The following is a 21,128-nucleotide window of genomic DNA, read 5'->3' as shown; positions in this document are numbered from 1 at the left end:
AGTTGGTAAGGAAGTTTGGCAGTTTTTGGTATACAAAATGTTAACATACTAACCAAAATTATGACTGATAGCATTATACTGGAACATAATAGAATTTTTGAAATTTCAAATAATGTATGGAACACTCATTCATAACATACTCTTAGAATAAACTTTGAGAAGTCTGAACATCACTTAATTATTTGACAGTGCTTCCCATATAATCTAACATATCAAATAACCTAATTAATTTAATATCTTTAAAAGGGTGAGATCCCTTTTCCAGGGATCCTCTGGAAAGTTCCAAAGTTAGAGGTTTAGGAGACATAGTTGACATAGTTTAGAATTTTACTTTGAGAAGTGAAAAATGTCAAATGTTTAAAGCATGTGATTAAATAGGCCCATAGGTCACTGTGAAACATTACCAAGTGGCAAAAGATTTTAAAGGCAAATAGAGAAAACTACATACGTAGAGCTAAATAATGAGAACAAATGGACATGAAGAGGGGAACAGCAAGACACTGGTGCCTACTTTGAGGTAGAAGGGTGGGAAAAGAAAGAGGATTCAAAAAACAGTAACTATCAGGTACTGTGCTTAGTATCTGAGTGATGAAATCATTGTCCACCAGACGCCCATGTTATGAGTTTACCTGTATAACAAACTTGGACTTGTATCCCTGAATTTAAAATAAAAGTTAAAAAAATATATATTGGTAAAACACAAAATCTTTATTTGGCCAGTTACTTAAGATAATATCTTAAACAGATAAAACAGATACTTAAAAACAGATTTTTTTTTTTTTTGTAGCACTTTTAATACATAAAGCAAAAGGTAATAGGCTGTATGGATGACCAACCTTCATTCGCATACAGAGCCCAAGTATAGATACCGACTAATTGGTAAACAAGTTAGAGTTTTCACGGCCTTAGGGCTGAGAGCCAGAAACATTGTTCTTCTGGCAGCCATGGAAGTGAGGATTTCCTTTTCTGGTTTCAATGCATGAACGCCTTCAGCTGCTCCACAGCCTGGTGTGCCTGCAGCATGGCCACTGCCTCATCTATCTTGGCATGGAGGGACTCTGGAGACTCCAGCATGAGCAACAGCTCCAAGTTGTCTATCTCCAGCAGCATGACAGTGATCTTGCCAGCCAGCTGGGTGTGGACATCATGGATAAAGCGGGTAGAGATGCTCCCCAATCATCTGCTTTTGCTCATGCAGGGGTGCCGCAGCCAGCATGGATGCAGTCAGGGGCTCATGTCCCGGGATGTGCACAGCCGGCTCCTGGACCTGATCGGTGCTGTGTGCTGCTGAGGAACACTTGTACGGCAGGAGAGGCCGGCCTGGCGTGCAGCATCCTACCCCACTGGGTCCTGTAGTCTGAGTACCAATGTTGGCCACTCTCTGGGTGTGGGGCACCGTGCGTGGCACCTGGGTGGACGCCTGCCTGACACCACTGATGTGGGCCAGGGGGCACTGAGACATCACTGGTGGCCGAACCATCGAGGCACCTGGAATGTACACAGAGGAAGGTCTAGGTGGCTGGGACATCCACCTGGGGGCAGGCTGGGTGGGTGTCTCTGGGCCACAGCCATAGTGACTGTGACTTCACTTTATTAGACCAGTGCTCCAGAAAAACTTCGTCATTTTAACAGAAAAGACCAAACTTCTAGTTTTGCAACAGTGAACTATTAATATTATAGCTTTAGTTAATTTTGATAACACTGTGTAAATGAATTCATTCAGTCTCAGCCATCTCTATGAGATAAGATTTTCTCCCCCTAAGATTCCTTTTACATAAGCCTTTTTATAGTCTTTAAAAAAATATCCAACAGCTTTTTGCCTCTGCTTTTTTCTCTTATTCTGAAACAACCAGTCATTATACTTTAGTACAGAATTGATTTACTCTTTCTTCCCATAATGGAAAATAAATATGCCTTAGAACTTCTCTTACCAAAAAATACATCTCTTAGTGCATTTTGTTTGTATGAAAATTGTTTCTCTTCACCCTTCTTAATTTCTAGTAGTTTAAACTATATATATATATATATTAGAATTTTAATAATTAGCAATTGTGAACTGTCAGGTACTAATATTCTGTGGATTATTATAATTCTAGAAACATGCTTCCTTATAGTACAATTTCTCATGTTTATTAACAGACCAAATATGTTTTGTATACTCTGTAGTATACAAAAGCAGTATGCCAAAAGTATATAAATTCAAATTTACGTTCAGCAATTACTGTTTCAGCATTTTATTTTACTAAGAAATGGCCTAGACGTTTAATGAGTATCTGTTACTTAATCTTATTAAGTATAACTTTAAGGTTGCAAGTTACCAAAAAGATTTTTGGAACCTCTTTTTAAGTTGACATATTGTATAAAATGTTATTATTGAAAAGTTCACTTAACAAATTTTTACTCCAGTTATATTTATTTTACCTACTTGTTCTCAACAGTTAAACTGCTCAGGAGAACTTCTAGCCATTGTCTTTCCCCAAAGTCTATCTAAGTGAACAAAACATCCGTTTATGTTTTCAGATAGTTTTTTTGTTTTGTTTTGTTTTGTTTTATTTTTCTCAGCCTTAGGTGGTTGCTTTTGGGAGACCTTGAATCCTTTGAGAGTAAGGATGCTAAAGTTCAAATTACTAAGGAGTTGGAATGGAAAGAGAGAGAGTCTGGCAGGGGTAGACAGAAGGACGACAAAGTAGGAACTTGAAGGGGAACATAGCAAGATTCAAAGGTACTTTATGGAAGATCAAAAGGAGGAAACAGGAGCAGAAGAAAATGTAAAAGCAGAAGGAAGAGGAAGGAGCCAGTATGGGCGGTATCTTAGTCCATTTGTGTTGCTGTAAAGGAATACCCGAGACTAGGTAATTTACAAAGAAAAGAAGTATATTTGGCTCATGGTTCTGTAGGCTGTGCAAGAAGCATGGTGCCAGCATCTGCTTCTGATGAGGGCTTCAGGGTGATACTACTCATGGCAGAAGGTGAATGTGAGCCAGCTTATGCAGAGATCACATGGTGATAGAGGAGGAAAGAGAGAGACAGAAGGAATGTACCAGGCTCTTTTTAACAACCAGCTCTTGGAGGAACTCTTGCAGGAACTAATAGAGCAAGAACTCACTGATTACCGCAAGGACAGCACCAAATCATTCACGAGTGATCTGCCCCAGTGACCCAAAAACCTCCCGTTAGCCCCACTTCCAATATTGGGGATCAAATTTCAACATGAAATTTGGAGGAGACAGCCCCTTCAAAAGATGGCCAAAAAAAAGAAAAGACCTTTGTTGCTATAATGGTTATGGATCTCCAGTTTCCCATGGAACATGGCATGCCTCTAATCACACACACACTAATCTGTGACATTAACCAAGTGAGTAACCAAGCAGCTAAGGTTGAGATGGCAAAATCCCCTTAAAGACCAGGACCTTTATCACAAACTTCCCTGAGAATTGGTGTGGTTGGATAAAGAGAATACCCTTTTAAAAAATGTTTAATTGTTATTTTCTTGAGAACAGAGATCATATTTTCACTGTTGAGCATTGTGTTCAGTGTCTAATATGTAGTAGGTGCTAAAAAATACACTGAATAAATGAGAAACATTCTTTTTGTTGCCAAAAGTAAGCACTTCACATACGTTATTTAGTACTTATTTTAGCGTAGCAAACTGATTTTTTAGATGATGAAAAAGGAAAAGTCTGTTAATCTGCCCAAAGTTGAGAACTGGGAGTCCAACCCAGTTTTGACTCAGCCCTTTGCTTTTAGCCAAGGCTTTCCTGCTCAGAAGGACTATGAGTGGTAGAAATAGTTTGAGATTGAAAAACGTGTCTCTAATTATTAATTTTTTACTCGTTGTATGATTAGTAGCATCATTTGCATGACCTATTTCTGTCATATCCATAGCATTTCATTTAAACTATACTTTTGGCTTGATGGTAGTTTTGCCCAGTATGCAAAATGTAACAGATGCCACATTCCAACACTTGATTCATTGCCTGGTTGGACTCCCACATCAATTCATTACTTTAACAAACAAACAAAAGTAGGTTCTAGTGGCACAACTCAAATTTATTTTTATTATATCTGAATATCTATGGCCCCAAAGTTTTAGACATGTTTAAGTTCTTCAACAGTAAGTAAATAGGATTATGCTGTATGCCAACTCTTTATATTTTTTAAACTGTAAAATTTTGTTTTGTAAAATGTCCTTATTTATGAGACCTTTAATGAGTTTCTTTCTTTAAGTATCTCTGAGTTACTTGAAAGAAAGTTTTTATTACAGGTCTAAGACTTGTTTTTCTTTTAACATCTTTCATGGTTGAAATAGAATATCAACACACTCAACAAATTTAGATTAGTTTTAGATGTAAATAACTAATAGTCTGTAATAGAACAAGTTTCTATAAGCAGTATTTTTACTTAATGTTTCAATATGTGCTCTATTAAAACTTTTCAGCATTGATCCATACTAGCATGCAATTTAGTGAACTTACTAGGAGAAAGCATGGTAAAAGTTTCAGTTTTTCTGGGTGTACTGAACGATCTAGCAAAAATGCATCCCAAAGTGCAAAATCCTTACATTTATTTATCTTTATGACAAGTATAAACTGTTATGGTTAAGTGGGTGGGGCAACCGGAAGTAATTACTAAGGCCAGTGGCATTTTTGTGGTTTAATAAAGGCAGAAGCTAATTATTCAGTTTTTATTTAAGTGAAATGGTGCCAAAAAGGAGGTTCCTGCAGAGCAGCTGCACTCCTTCAGTGTTACCCTAATTTACCAAAGACACAACTGTCACAAACAAAACTTTTAAACTTGATATATAGCCACAAAAGTAAGGAGGCTTTTGTTTGGAGTGCATGCAGAAGAACTCCTTTATACAAATCAACCGGCAGATGACGGACAATGATGAAAATTTGATTCTTTGAAGTCATAATAGTCATTGAAATGTGTGAAATTCTGGTATTGAAAAGAGAGCGGCCAGCAAGACTCTAAATCCTGGGTGGTTGCAAGAAGCTTGCTGGGAGGTTTTTCTGCATTTTGACACCAACTTCCCATTGCTTGTTCCCTGCTTCCTTTGTTAAAGAAAAAAAAAGTTGAATTCACATAAGATAAATGGAGACAGTTGATAACCGAATCATACAGTTTTAATATGGAAAACTAATATTTTATCATGGAAATTGGTATTTGAAAGAGTAAAGTTCATACACATACAGTGGTACATTCATAGTGATTTCTAAAACTCCTCTTCATTTATGTAGACTTGTGAAATGCAGCATCAGCTATCATCTCCTCCAAAATTTAAAATTGAAGATATGGTGTTGAAAGAATGAACTTTGGAATTATAACATGCATCTTTCCATTAGCAAATTTTGACTTGAATGCCCTTAATCTGTGAATTATCATTGACTTATTAGTTATCATTTATTAAAATGGCATCTTGTATGTAAGGTTGTATTTCTGAAACTTTATTAGGATAATGACATTTATTAATAATGGAAACATAGGTTTCATACTTGACCCAACTACTCAACAATTAAAAGTTTTAAAATTCAGTAAATCTATGTATGTTACTTATAGAGTAGCTTGTTTTATCAGAATTTATAGATAATTATTAACTGGTGAGTCTTTAGGTTCTTCAGGTGCAAGCCTGAAGCCTTTTCATACCTATGTGATTTAGTTTTTTGAATTATTATTTATAAATTATTTATCTCTATTTTACCAGTAAAATGAGAAATCTGTAAAAGGCTATAGTGACATCTTTCTCCAAAGCATTTCTAGCTTTTCTAAATAGGCTTTAAAAACTCACAGGTGATCCATATTGCAATACAAAAGTAGAAATCCATAAATAGCATTAGTTCAATGTAGTTTAAATAGTTTGCAGATTTTTAATTTTTGTGTGAAAGTTAAATCTCAGGTAGCTCCTTGAGAATTAAGAGGGAACCACAAAGCACTGAAGACACAAGTAGAGTTCAGCATACTGCCTCATAGTTCTTTTCAAGTGTTACTTACATTGTTTTAATGGAATCTTGGAGTGGGAGCTTTAGCCCATTGAAATGTGCTTAAAGAACAGGTTCTTCTGTCACTAGCTGAAGCTGTGTGGATGAAATGATAACAATAGGGTGTCGCGATGCATTTTTAAAGTGTGAGAAATCAGGTTGTCTAGACTGAGAGTGTGCCTACAGGGACTCGGAATTTTAGAGCCTCTGTGCCCTTTAGGTGTCAAGTATATGAGAGATGCCAAGCCTCTTTATTCTATCTTTGGCAGCAGCTCAACTGGGCTATAGTACCTTACATGTCTTCTACACACAAAAACAGTGATTCTGTGTCATGACAACTTGCGTTTCCAAAATCAGAAACCCACTTCTTCAAATGCCAACTTTAAATTGGGGGAAGTGATCAATAAATAATTGTCATAATTTGAGAAGACATGGAAGATTGGTATTTATGAGTTCAGACTATAAAGAGCTTAGCAGCATTGTATAGATACTTTTTAAAAAACTGTTTTCTATCCTAAAATTTATTCTGTCCTTTTCTACTTTGTAGATCCAATATTGTATTATAGTATGAATCAAGAAATACTATTTCCATTTTTTTCAAAGCTTGAAAACGTTTAAAATTTTAAGTTTTTTAATCACTTTGGCATATATGCATCACCTTATAGACGTAGGTAAAGTGTGTCCTCTAGTCTTCCTGAGGTAACTAGTGTTAAGAGTTTAATGTTTAATGTGTTACCTTTCATATAGTTAGTTTTAAAAAGAGACATAACTTACAGCTCCAGGGCTTTTATGAACTTTGGAATTTGGAAAAGATGCCCCACTCCATAATTTATAACATGCTTATGGTGTTTGTTTATACCCTACTTAAGCTGTAGCTGAGGAAATGAGATAGATTAATCTAAAATACGTAATATTGAATAATAGACTACTATGCCAGATTGCAAGTATTATAGTGAATACAAAGGGGGAATTAAACATTGAGGACTTTCCAGGAGTTGAGCCACTTTAAGCTCTTAAGTAGAGACATATTTTTCAGAAAGTCATTAAATGCAGTAATACTTAAACTTTTTTTGAAGTTGAATCTCAATATTAGAAATTACCAACTAAAACATTTCACCTTTAAAAATTATGCACCAACTTTGCCCATTTTGTTTTTACTTTAACCTAAATGTAAATAAACTTGAGAAAAAATAAATGTAGGCACATATTAGAAGTACATATTTGTGTAAATATTTATATGGATCATTTTGATAGTTTCTCTAAACAGACAAGCTGTGACAAAGCTACACCTAATTATTGGTGCCGGCAGAAAGGTATTGTGTTGAATAATGGATTGGTTGCCAACTAAAATAACTTTAAAGAATTGGTTTTTAATCTTGTGGATAGAGAGACTATGGATAGAGAGACTAGTCAAGTCTCTCTATCAGAAATGTGCTTAGTGTTTTTCCCACTAGTACATATTGCAGCTAAGTATCCTTGCTAATTATTTGGTTCATAGCATTGCTAGATTGAAACTACAAATAAACATTAGTCTTCATTAGGGTGTATGTAATGATGTAAAAATTCACAGGCATTTTCTAGTTTTCACAAGTTTGGTATAATTTTATGTTAACTCTTGTTTTTACCAAGTTATCCAAAATGTATATTAGTAAGTGAACCATGATTTTTTAAATGCTTCATTAATAAGGATATGGTAGACCCCAGTGTGATTTACTTTGATCAAATGAAGTATTTTACCTATTTTACCACTACTAAATGGAGATTTAATGCATTTATGGCTGAGCTTGCAATTTTTTTTTTTTTTTTTGAGAGAAAAGAAAATGAAAAAAAAAAAAGAATGAAAGAGAGAAAGAAAGAGGCAGAGAGAACAGGAATCTTGCTTTATTGCCCAGGCTAGAATGCAGTCTAAAAATGGGTATCAAAAACCTCTTTTATGCCAATAATTGTGCTTAACAATGGAGACAGGAAGGAATAAGGGAGGAAAATAACAAACAAGCAGCCAACCAATATTTCATTTAAGCCTGTAAAATGCTATGCAATTACTGAGGAGTGATTTACTTCCAATTATGTAGTCACTTTAGAGTAGGTGTGATGTAGTACTAATAAGAATGTATGTTTTGTGGATTTGGGGTGGAGAGTTCTATAAATGTTTATTAAGTTTACTTGTTCCGGGTCTGAGTTCAAGTCCTGGATATCGTTGTTAATTTTCTGTCTCGTTGATCTGTCTAATATTGACAATGTGATGTTAAAGTCTCCCACTATTATTATGTAGAAGTCTAAGTCTCTTTATAAGTCATTAGGAACTTGCCTTATGTATCTGGGTGCTTCTGTATTGGGTGTGTATATATTTAGGATCGTTAGCTCTTCTTGTTGTATTGATCCTTTTACCATTATGTAATGTCCTTCTTTGCCTCTTTTGATCTTTGTTGCTTTAAAGTCTATTTTATCAGAGGCGAGAATTGCAACTCCTGCTTTTTATTTTATTTTTGCTCCCCATTTGGTTGGTAAATCTTCCTCCATCCCTTTGTTTTGAGTCTTTGTGTATCCTTGCATGTGAGATGGGTCTGGATGCAGCATACATCCAGGCCCATCTCACATGCAAGGATACACAATTGGTTTTGGCTTTTTATCCAATTTGCCTGTCTGTGTCTTTTGATTGGGGCATTTAGTCGATTTAAATTTAGGATTAATAATAATGTATGTGAATTTAATACTGCCATTTGATGCTAGCTGGCTGTTTTGCCCATTCGTTGATGTAGAATCTTCATTATGTTGATGCTCTTTACCTTTTGGTATGTTTTTGGAATGGCTGATACTGGTTGTTCCTTTCTATGTGTAGCGCTTCTTTCAGAAGCTCTTATAAAGCAGGCCTGGTGGTGATGAAATCTCTGAGTACTTGCTTGTTCACAAAAGATTTTATTTTTCCTTCACTTACGAAGCTTAGTTTGGCTGGATATGAAATTCTTGGTTGAAAGTTCTTTTCTTTAAGGATGTTGGAATATTGACCCCCACTCTCTTCTGCCTTGTAGGGTTTCTGCTGAGAGATCTGCTGTGTCTGATAGGCTTCCCTTTGTGGGTAACCTGACCTTTCTCTCTAGCTGCCCTTAGCATTTTTTCCTTCTTTTCAACCCTGGTGAATCTGACGATTATGTGCCTTGGGGTTGCTCTTCTTCAGGAATATCTTTGTGATGTTCTCTCTATTACCTGGAGTTGAATATTGTCCTGCCTTTGGTGGGAAAGTTTTTCTGAATAATATCCTGAAGAATATTTTCCAGCTTGGATTCATTCTCTTCATCACATTCAGGTACACCTATCAAACGTAGATTAGGTCTTTTCACATAGCCCCACATTTCTTGAAGACTTTCACTCATTCCTTTTTACCCTTTTTTCTCTAATCTTGTCTTCTCGTTTTATTTCATTGAGTTGATCTTTGACCTCTGATATCCCTTCTTCTGCTTGATCAATTCGACTGTTAAAACTTGTGCATACTTCTTGAAGTTCTAGTATTGTGTTTTTCAGCTCCATTAATTCACTTATATTCCTCTCTAAATTGTGTATTCTTGTTAGCCTTTCCTCAAACCTTTTTTCAAGGTTCTTAGTTTCTTTGCATTGGGTTAGAACATGTTCTTTTAGCTCACAGAAGTTTCTTATTATTCACCTTCTGAAGCCTGATTCTGACAATTCATCACACTTGTTCTCTATCAGGCCTTGTTCCCTTGCTGATGAGGAGCTACGATCCCCTGAAGGAAGAGAGGCATTCTGATTTAGGATGTTTTCAGCCTTTTTACGCTGTTTTCTTCCCATCTTTGTGGATTTATCTACCTGTCGTCTTTGTAATTGCTTTCTTTCAGGTTGGGTCTCTGAATGGACGTCCAGCTTGTTGTTGGTGATGTTATTTCTGTTTGTTTTCCTTTGGTGGACGCCCCTCCCCACAAAGCTGGACCTTCCTGGGTGCTGCTGAACCGGGAAGGTCCAGCTCTGCTTGCTGTGAAACTCTCAACCATTGGCGTTTCCAATTGCTGTTTTTTTGTGGGGGTAGGACCAGCCAAGCCCGATCACGTGGCTTCCGCCTCGGAGCCCCCTTTTTTTCTTTTCCTAATGGAACGGTCAATTCTCCCAGGTGCCCCAGTCGCCAGCGGAAAAGGCTCCGAGATCTATGCAGTTTTCCGCATAGCGACCATGCCGGCTGAAACAGCAGTGGTGCTGAGATTCGTGGTGCTTTTCTTCCCGGAAATCTCCCTGTTTGGCTCCCGGCTTCAGTCCCCCTTTCAGTCAGCTGAATGGGTGACTCTGCCTTCCTGGAGCTCCAAACACCAACTAAAAGGGCACCCAGTCCCGCATACTCCGTACTGAGAACCGCCGCGCCCGGATGCTGGCAAAACAGCCGTGCCAGCCAAAAGAGTCATGCTGGCGACCCGTGGGACTTCTCCACTGGGAATCTTCTGGTCCGTAGGCAACAAAAATTCGTCTGGAAGTCTGGTGTCCACTCACTCCTTGCGCCTTCACTGGGAGCTGCAATCCTGAGCTGCTGCTAGTCAGCCATCTTGGATCTCTCTCTGCAATTTTTTTTTTTAATGTTTTTAATTTTTGTGACCAGACTTTAGCAATGACCTTGAGCAGTAGGATATAAATAACTCCCACATGCTTAGCATTCCAATAATGGAACACTAGGCATAAATAAGTTTTAAACTCTGAATTACTTTACTAATTTGTGTCCTGACTGCCACTATGTTTTTATATTAATGTGTCTACTCTGGGGTGCCAATATTCTGTGCATTTTCTAAATGAGCATTTGTTACTGGATAAAATTATAGAAAATTGAGTTAAAGTTACCATTGTTTGCATCTCACATTTTGGCAAAAATTGTGCCACTTTTTGGGGTTGCTTTTGCAGAATATGTTTGATTGTATCATTCTCTTTAGTAGGTTTCACCAAAGGAAGATAAATCAAAGTACTAATTAAAGTTGTTAATTTTAATTGTTTAAAAAAGGTTCAGGTTTCCCTCTGAAGGTAATGCCTTGTGGGTAAGCAGTTTGACACAGAAACTATAAGTAACAGATTGTCTTCTATTTAAGATTTAAATAAACATACAAATAAAGATTTGCTTTTTATATGTCCCTTATATTTTTTCTCCTCTGACTAGTTACACTTGCTCACAAAATAAGAGCACGTTGACTACAGGCTCTTCTGCGAGCAAACAGTCTCTTCAGAAAATACCAATACTTTGTTGGACAAAAGGGCATAAATTTTTTTAAAGACCCTTTTCCACTGTCTCCTAACACTACCCCCTAAATAAACCATTTACAGGTATCTAAATAGCAATTTATGTTGTAAAGTATCAGAGTGGTAGTGAAATAAGCCAGAAAGTTTATCTCAATTCATGAACAAATCTAAATAGAGTTGCATGAATATAGGAAACAACAAAAGTACATTAGTGAGTATGTAGGCTGTTTGAAACATGTTTTTTTGTTGTTTTTTTGTTTTTTGGTTTTTTTTTGTGCTTTCCTATAGGATATCACTACTTTAACTGGTGTTCCAGAAGAGCATGTAAAAACTAGAAAAGTCAGAATCTTTGTTCCTGCTCGCAATAACATGCAATCTGGAGTAAACAACACAAAGAAATGGAAGATGGAATTTGATACCAGGGAGCGATGGGAAAATCCTTTGATGGGTTGGGCATCGACGTGAGTACTTTAGTTTAACTGAATATTGTCAGCTCTCTTTTACTGTGTATATTTTTCTTTTAAATAGGATTTTCAAACTTTTATGTACAGTATGATTATAACAGTACGTTTTGACACTGTTGGCTATCATTGCTCAAAGATATACATTATATATATTTATATATTCATATAAATGTGGCTCAGGACAGTAAACTCTGACATAGTCTTTTTCAAAGTACTACTTACTAGATAAAAATGACTGACATTGAGAGCTGTGTTACCATGAAACCCAAAGCTGTGTATACAGTAGTCCCCCCTTACCTGCAGTTTTGCTTTCTACGGTTTTGGTTATCCAACAAACAGTACAATAAGATATTTCGAGAGATGGAGAGAGACTACACTTATATAACTTTTCTTATAGTATATTATAATTGTTCAATTTTATTACAACTTACTAATTTTTTACTATGCCTAATTTATAAGTTATACTTTATCATAGGTCTACATGTTTAGGAAAATATAGGGTTTGATATTATTTGTATTTTTAAGCATCCACTGGGGGTTCTGGAACTTGTCCTCACTATTTTATCTAAGATACTCTGTGAATCGTGTTTATAACATAGTGACACTTTATTTTTAAGTTACAATAAAACTTCTTTGTTATATATATATATATATATATATATATATCTTTTTTGTTTGTAAGGTGGGTAGGAACTAGTTGAATTTAGCAATTAGTTAACTTGAGGGAAACTTTTAAGTTACTGAGATATTGTGATTAATAAATTACTTTGTATTTTTATTTTCTTTAGAGATGGGGTCTTGCCCCATTGCCCAGGCTGGAGTGCAGTGATGTGATCCTAGCTCACTGCAGCCTTGAACTCCTCCTGGGTGATCAAGCAGTCCTCCCACCTCAGCCTCCCAAGTAGCTGGGAATATGGGTGCATGCCACAGCACCTGGCTAATTTTTTTTATCTTTTTGTAGAAGTGGAGTTTTGCTTTGTTGCCCGGGCTGGTCCCAAACTCCTGGCTTTAAGCGATCTGCCCACCTCATCCTTGAAAAGTGCTGGGATTATAGGTGTGAGCCACCATGCTTGGCCATTAAATTGCTTTTTAACAGTGTATTAGAATAGATTCTTCTGGCACTAATGAAGTCAGTGATCTAATTCTCCATAATGGAATAGGGCCCAAATGTTAAGTAGGAGGGCTGATTCTAGTTAAATTCAAAAAGCTACCATTAGAGAAAACATTAGGCAGATAAGCTAGAAAATTGTCATTCACATTGAAACTCTTAGTCCAGTCTCCAGTTGAAGGTAGTTATAAACTTAGAAAATGTAAACTGTCTTGTTTTAGAAAAGTATAATACTCAACATCATTTCCTTTTGATTACTTAGGAGACTTTTTTTCAGAAAACATCTGTCATGTTGCAGTTTAAATAGAATTATATTAGGCAAATGATATTTAGGAACAATTTTTAATTTTTTTCTCATTGCAGTTTAAATGAGATTTTTTAAATTTAAAATTTTAAATGCAGTTTAATTTTAAATGAGAAAAAGACAACACGAATTCAATTAGAACATCACAAAAAATAAAAATGTGCTTCCACAGATTTGTTATAAGATTAATTATTCAGTGTGAACTGGGAGTCGTGGCTCATGCCTGTAATCCCAACATTTTGGGAGGCCAAGGCGGGCAGATCACCTGAGGTCAGGAGTTCGAGACCAGCCTGACCAACATGGAGAAACTCCATCTCTCCTAAAAATAAAAATAAAAAAGTAGCTGGTCATGGTAGCACATGCCTGTAATCCCAGCTACTTGGGAGGCTGAGGCAGAAAATCGCTTGAAGCTAAGAGGCGGAGGTTGTGCCATTGCACTCCAGCCTGGGCAACAAGAGCAAAACTCCATCTCAAAAAAAAAAAAAAAAAAATTAAATGTCTTATAACATTAAAAGTATGAGAATGAAAATGAAACAGTTTGCTAAGAATATTCTGCTTTATCAAACCACCTAGGTAGAGTCTTGAGCACTCACTGATAATAAAGCTGATAAACAGATACCTACCCAGTTTAGTCTTTGGAGTGAATCTGTATATGTGAGATGAGGCCACCAAGTCATGGTTATAAGGAAGGGATGGAATCAGCTCATCTCCCTAGAAGCCCATAATTGTCATGTCTCCTGTGGAAGTAGTACAAGACTTGCCTTGGAATTGTTAGAAAGGGGAGCTACCAAATGGAAAACTGAATCTACCCAGTTTCTGGAAAACAACAGATGGAGGAACATTTGGCTTCTAAACTTTTTCATACATAAGATAATTTTCTGAAGTAATCTTGCTCTGGTGGGTTGTATAGTCTCAGTAGTTGTCAAGAAAACAGAAGTCTCCCATTAACCCTAACTTCAAAGAATAAATACCAGGTCAGATTTCCCAATGCACCTTACTGTTTCAAGAGATTCCTGGTGGTGCCTGCATCTGTTAAATATGGTCATACATAGACAAAAGCAGTGGTTCTCAACTGAAGGTGCTTTTGTATCCTTAAGAGATTTGCCAGTGTCTGGAGACATTCCTGGTTGTAACAACTGGGGCTTCTGCTGACATCCAGTTAATAATGGCAATACTGTGAGATACAGGACTGCTCTCCTTTGCAATCAAGAAAGAGTTTTCTGGCCCCCAAAAGTAAAGATGCTGAGGATCAAAAGCCCAGTATCAAGGAGAATATTTTCTGAGACTGTTTTTTTTTTTTTTTCTTACAGAAACACAGTATGCCCACCAATGTGAAATGTAGGATCACATTTTTGTACAAGAGTAGTTGTGATAGGCAAAATTCTAAGATGCCCCATGATTTCTGCTTTTTGGTTACAACTCTAATCATCCTCTTTCATAAGGTATAGCTACATCTGTGACTTGTTCTAGACATTTGATTATGGCAAAGGTGAGGGGATGCTCTCTGGCACCTTATATCGGAAACAGTAAGAATCTATATTTTCTATCTTGTGTTTGGTTTTGTAATAAAGTGATTTAGAGTATTCCCCATTCATGGAAATAAATTTTAGACGCCCTTTAGTCAAAGGCCATTTATACATAATTGAATATTTGTTCTTTTTAAATTTTAGATCCGGGGGTACATGTGCAGGTTTGTTACATGAATATATTGGGTGATGCTGGGGGTTGGGCTTCTAGTGAACTCATTACCCAAATAGTAAACACAATGCCCAATAGGTATTTTTTCCAGCTCTTGTGCTCTTCCCTCCTCCCCTCTTTTGGAGTTCCCAGTGTTTATTGTTTCCATCTTTACGTCCATGTGTATCCACTGTTTAGCTTTCACTTAAAAATGGTAACATGCAGTGTTGATTTTCTGTTTCTGCATTAATTCCGTTAGGATGATGGCCTCAAGCTGCATCCATGTTGCCACAAAGGACATGATTTGATTCTTTTTTATTGCTGAGTAGTATTTTTTGGTGTTTATATACCACATTTCTTTATCCAGTCCATTGTTGATGGACACTTAACGTTGATTCCTTGATTTTGCTATTGTGAATGGTTTCTTTTTGATAAAATGAGTTATTTTCCTTTGGGTAGATACTCTAGTGAGATTGCTAGGTCAAATGGTAGTTCTGTGTTTAGTTCTTGGAGAAATCTCCATACTGTATTCCATAGGGGTTGAACTGTTTTACATTCCCACCATTAGGGTATAAGCATTTTCTTTTCTTTGCATCCTTGCCAACAATAGCCATTCTCATTGGTATCTCATGGTAGTTTTGATTTGTATTTCTGTGATGATTAGTGCTGTTGAGCATTTTTCATGTTGATTGGCCATTTGTATGTTTTCTTTTGAAGAGTATGTGTTGTGGCATCCTTTTTATGTTTCATGTAACATATGGAGTCATTTTGTAAACCACATGCTTCTAGAAGCTAAAGGAATTTATAAGGAAAAAATTTGTCCGTATCCAGTGATTGAAATGTTAATGATTACTGTTTTTCAATCACATGAGATTTTTATATGTTCGTCTATTCTGCAGACTAACTGTAGTAATGCATTGCCAGTAACATTCATTAGTAATAAATCATTATTTGAGTATTTGTGCCTTGGTATACTCTGAATTGTTTATGGGTAAAACATTTCATGTAAGAATTTTTGAGTGATGTAGAAGAGAAAAAGTAATATCTTCCTCACATCTATTGCAGGGTTTGTGGCTCAGACACCTATAACCAAAGGTAGTTCAACAAGGGACTAGCATACAATTTCATTTTGTATAAGATTTATGTGATAGATGGGCCTTCAGAAATGAAGACCCCCCCCTCAAAAAAAAACAAGGAAATATGTGTATTTTTATGCTTAGTTTTGATGAAGAGTGGACAGACTGTGTATTTTTATGCTTAGTTTTGATGAAGAGTGGACAGTCATACACAAGGTTGGTTGGACAAAGTTTATGATCTAATGGTCATAAACTAGGAAGAACTTAGCCAGACCTGTTTGTTCAGATTCTTGTCTGTGTCCCTGTGTCTTCAGAAATAAGGACATTCTATTCCTCCTGTTATAGGGTAGACACTTCTGGAATGAGGGTCTTAGGACTGACTTCAGAAGGTCAGAGAATTATGTTATGTTCTGCTTCAGGGAAGTGTCAGAGAGACCTTCCTGCTTTGCTGTTTTCTCAAATGCCAAGGTGCCATATTTTGGGGATAGTGTGTCCTAAAGCCCATTAGAGAGTTGTTTAAATAAATAAAGTTTTACTTTGCTGTGTCTGCACAAAAGTTCACACAATCATTATTACAATATTGCTTAGTCTAGAAATAGGATAACTGAATTATGAAATACTTAGTGATTTAATTGCTGCTTTAAGACAAAACTGTAACCTATTGTGCATAAATATGGAAATGCTGCTTTTATTACATATTGATTGAAAATGAGATACAGTACATGTTTGGGAGGTAAAGTTCTTTTCAAAATGTAGTTTTGCTGAAGTGAAAGTTTTTTGAAGTAATAGACCCTGTCTGCAGTTGGTTTATCTGAGACATTGTTTTGAATCTTGAATATTTTTTAAAAATTGATTACTTCTTTTTGTTCTGATGTTAAACAAACAATAGCATGAAAAAATATAAGAAAAAAATTTAAAATATTTACTTATTTTATTAGAACAGACAACAGGGACTCTTTTTTTAGCATTTTAATTCACAAAAATAGTATATAATATGAATTACTGCTTGGACATATTGAATTCTGACTTCTTTTTGTGAAATATTTTGAAGCTTTTTATAAAATTGTTGGAATTGCAAGCTGAAGGTTTTTCATGATCATCTAATTAAATTTTAGTACCTAACAAAGAAATAAACCTGTGTCCCAGATAAATTAATGGGTTGACCATAGTTTGTGTTCTCACACTGTTTTTATTTTACAATTATGTTTTATTTTACAATTATAATATTAATATGTAGAATATTTTAAAATTTTTTAATAATTTAAAATTTTTTAGTATGTAAGATATGTCTGGCTAGATATGTTCATATAGACTTGTATTGTTTTTAATCAGGAAAACTACTGTATTTAATGGAGAAAAGGGAATATTAATATTTTAATGTGTTTTTTGCTGTGGGTCAAGGAATGATTTTAGGCTATTCTAAAAGAGAAATGACAGTCCATTCTATACCTAGAATATATTTGTTTCCAAAGCCACAAGATTTCCTAATTTAGGGCATCTTGGGCTTAACTGTATTCATTTGTTCTAACAGATTACTTCTGTCTAGGTGGAATGGCTTGGAAGATTTAACAGACATCTAACCCTGCTGATGTAAGAGTATTGCAGAGGGTTAGGAGTGTGAGCAATAAGAAATATGACAAATGTAACACCTGCAGAGAGAATTTTTGTATACCTTTGGAAGGTTTTTTTTTTTTTTTTTTTTTTTTTTTTACTATCTTGCTATTAAGTACACAGGAAAAGACACATTTCATTGTGCAGCAGAGATGGTGCTAATGGAAAAGGTAATTTTACAAAGTTACGATGGTAATTTTTGTGACAAATTCGAAATCTTAAATGTTTTCCCGTATATTTTCCTCGGTGAGGATTGAGGGGAAGGATCATTATTGTGAAAATGGGCTTCATGACTATGAACATGGTTTTATTTTTTTTTAAATTACACTGAAAAAAATTTTATTGTTATCTGCTTATATATAGTATTTTTTTGAAAGGCCACTTTTGTTCACTTGTAGGATTTTAGGATAAATGTGTTTGATATTTGTTTTTAGATTTCTAAATTCATATTTTAAAGTACTATATTTACATTTCTTTTCCCATTCAAAGTGGAGGTTTTTCTATGCTCTTTTAATTGCCTGAGTCTTTAAATGTTAGAACTCAAAGGTAAAAGATTTATCTTTGTGTAAACATGAAAAATATCTTAAGGTGCAGAATTATCCTTTGGGTTTGACACAAGTGTTTTGCTTTTAAATCTCCTTGATCCTGTTGGCGAGAGAGAGCATGACTTATCCTTGTCTGATACTGTAACAAGTTGCTGAAGATTACTATCGGTTATTAATCTCCTTTTTTTAACAATTTTTTATCTTGTAGTTTAGTAAATACTTTTCATTTATTTCTGTAAGCAAGACTTTAATTTTGACAACACCTAAAAATGATTTTTTTTCCTCAGCCGTATTAATGTTCATTGGTTATTGAAACTCAGTGAACATTGGACTCAATACTATCTGTGTTAAATTTTTTAAGTACTTTTTCATTAGAAAATTATGATTCTGTCATTCAGCTTCTGGAAACAAGGATTTGTTCTATGTCACTGTGGACATTGAAGGTCAAACAGTTTAAGCAGAGATGTGCACTAATGTAGATGTTGCAAATTAGCTCATCACTTGAGTCCTCAAGCCTTAAGTCATCAGAGTGGACATCTTACTTAGGTTTACAGATAGTTCTTTTGATTGTTAGTAAGTAGCAAATGAAAGTATTGCCTGCATCCTCTTTCCCCTTTACAGTATTCTAAAACATTGCCAATTCGTGCTTTTAAAATTTGCTTTGATCAGGTGATTCAGTTTTTTTATGAAATTTAAATATATAAGGATTCTACTTTTCATTTCATTACTGACTTTTGAGCAAGTAAATGACTGTGTTTGCACTGTAGATTTAAACTATAGTTATATGTCTTATAATATATGTAGAATAAGCCAGGAACATTACCAGTTACTCCTCTCCCTCCCCTGCTTACTACCCTCTCACCAGTATACCCACTACCTCTCCCTAGAAGTCCCCACAACAATTTGGAATATATCCTTCCAGACTTTTTTCGATGTATGTATATGCATATATTTAAGTTTATATGTCTTTTGATGAAATGTTTTTACATTTCCTATTAAAATTATGCCTAGTTTTATCACTATTTCAGATGATGTTTCTTCATTACATTTTCTAGTTGAGTACTGCTAATATTTAAAGTTGATTTTGCATATAAGCCACATTATGTACTATCTCTTTAGTTCTTATGGTTTTTCAAGGGCTTCACTTTGATATTTTAGTTGTATAATCTAACAAGAGTAGCAGTTTGTTTTCTCCTTATGGCCAGTTTCTCGTTCTTGCCTTGTTGCATTGACTATAATTTACAAGGTTGGATATTAATGTGATATCCAACATCCTTATTGCCTCTTTGCTTCTTCAGCAGAAATGTTTCTGATATACAGTGGACAAAGTTCTTTTCTAATCTTGATCTACCAATAATTTTTTTTTTAATCAGAATGGGTATTGAATTTTATTTAATGTTTTTGTGACATCTATTGAAGGTCGTTTTCTTCTTTAATCTGTTGACATGTAGTGAATTTCAGTTAAATATGTTCTGATCCAATTAAATGTGTTGTCATTGGACATAGATGTACTATTTTTAAAGTATATTACTTGATTTGTTAATAAGTATTTAACATTTTTGCATTCACTCAATCAGTGGAATTGGCCTGATGCAGGGTGGTGGGAGTGTACACACATACACTTCTGTAGCAGAATATAATTTTAGTCTTTGCCCAGCTATTTGGCATTTCTTACCTTATAAATATTTTTAAATAACAAAAGCATTTATTAATATATTGGTTTTAGTATTACATATTTTTTCTCTATGGTCTTTATTATATATGTCTATTCTGTTTACAGAAAAATGACCACTTGATATTTCTAAGTGGTGCTAATCAAACTAAGAGCATTTAGAGCCGCTTATAACTGCTATTGATAGTTAAACTAAAAAATAAGTAAATAAGCTAAGCCTCCCAAGAAGAAACTCATTCACTTGCTGTTCTGTGCCATTCAGAGGGTATCTAATAAAAATTCTCATTGCCAGAATGTTTCACCAATATCTTTTATGCATAAATAGTTCTTTTAGGTGAAGAGTCAGTTGATATTTACAATACTAATTTTTATGTTGTATTGACATTTACATCTCTTTTGAATAATATTAAGTAGACTTTGCTCATAAGCAGAAAATGATCATTGAAATTCACAATTAGTAGGTAGCTTCACAAAGTCTGTTTTATGGTATAGAACAAAAAGCAATCTGCCAACCAATGTTGTACATTGTAATTATGAAACAATTTTCGATATGTTTTGGCTTACTGATGTTCACTAGTATTTAGTACATGAAAATGATATTGAAGGAAAAATACCTAAAATCAACCTTTGGGCTGGGCACAGTGGGTCACGCCTGTAATCCTAGCACTTTGGGAGGCCTAAGTGGGCTGATCACAAGGTCAGGAGTTTGAGACCAGCCTGGCCAACATAGTGAAAACCCATCTCTGCCAAAAATACAGAAAAAATTAGCCGAGCATGGTGGTGGGCGCCTGTATTCCCAGTTACTCAGGAGGCTAAGGCAGGAGAATCACTTGAACCCAGAAGGCAAAGGTTGTGGTAAGCCAAGATTTGCCACTGCACTCCATCCACGTAACAGTGTGAGACTTTGTCTTGGGGCCAGGGGTGGTGGTGGGGCGGGGATTAATCTTGAAACTATGAACAGATACAATGTATTATTTTGCCAGGCTTAATATTGCTTTTAAAACTTTATTGAAATATACATTAAGAAAAGTATACAGATAGAAGCATACAGCTTCATGAATTTTTACAGCCTGAACACACACACATACGACAAGTACCCAGATTGAGAAACAGCATTTCCAGTACCTCAGAAGTTCCTATTTCATCACATGCTTTTTTCTGATTTAAGCCTTCCAGAGGTAACCGCTGTTCTGACTTCTATAAATATAGTTTTGCCTTTCTTTTTTTTTACTTAATTAAAGAGAATCATCCTTTATGTGCTCTTCTGTGACTGGCTTTTTTGCCTATTTGTGTAAATTTCTGCTTGGGTTATTATGTATAATATAGTACTAAAATGAAGAATCTTGTATATATCTTTTAGTGGATATGTGGCTTTCTAATATGCTACTTAGCCCCTGACACAGTCACTAGTTAATATTCAAACAATTTATATAAAATAACAATAATTAATTATCTGATCCTTTATGCTTC

At 35.3% G+C, this 21,128-nt stretch overlaps 1 protein-coding gene across 2 annotated transcripts in view; it reads left to right on the top strand.

Moving 5' to 3' along the window:
* NDUFS4 (NADH:ubiquinone oxidoreductase subunit S4) overlaps positions 1–21,128 on the top strand; it is a 113,171-nt gene that overhangs the window by 68,443 nt on the left and 23,600 nt on the right. For both annotated transcript variants that reach the window (XM_039469970.2, XM_003925864.3), the window contains exon 3: positions 11,490–11,662. In XM_039469970.2, the coding sequence (XP_039325904.1) occupies positions 11,490–11,662 (173 nt within the window). The remainder of the gene's footprint in view (positions 1–11,489; positions 11,663–21,128) is intronic.

This window comes from Saimiri boliviensis, chromosome 1 (assembly GCF_048565385.1).
Source record: "Saimiri boliviensis isolate mSaiBol1 chromosome 1, mSaiBol1.pri, whole genome shotgun sequence".
NCBI lineage: Eukaryota > Metazoa > Chordata > Mammalia > Primates > Cebidae > Saimiri > Saimiri boliviensis.
Note: the sequence above shows the minus strand (reverse complement) of the source record. Positions and strands in the feature narration are given on the sequence as shown.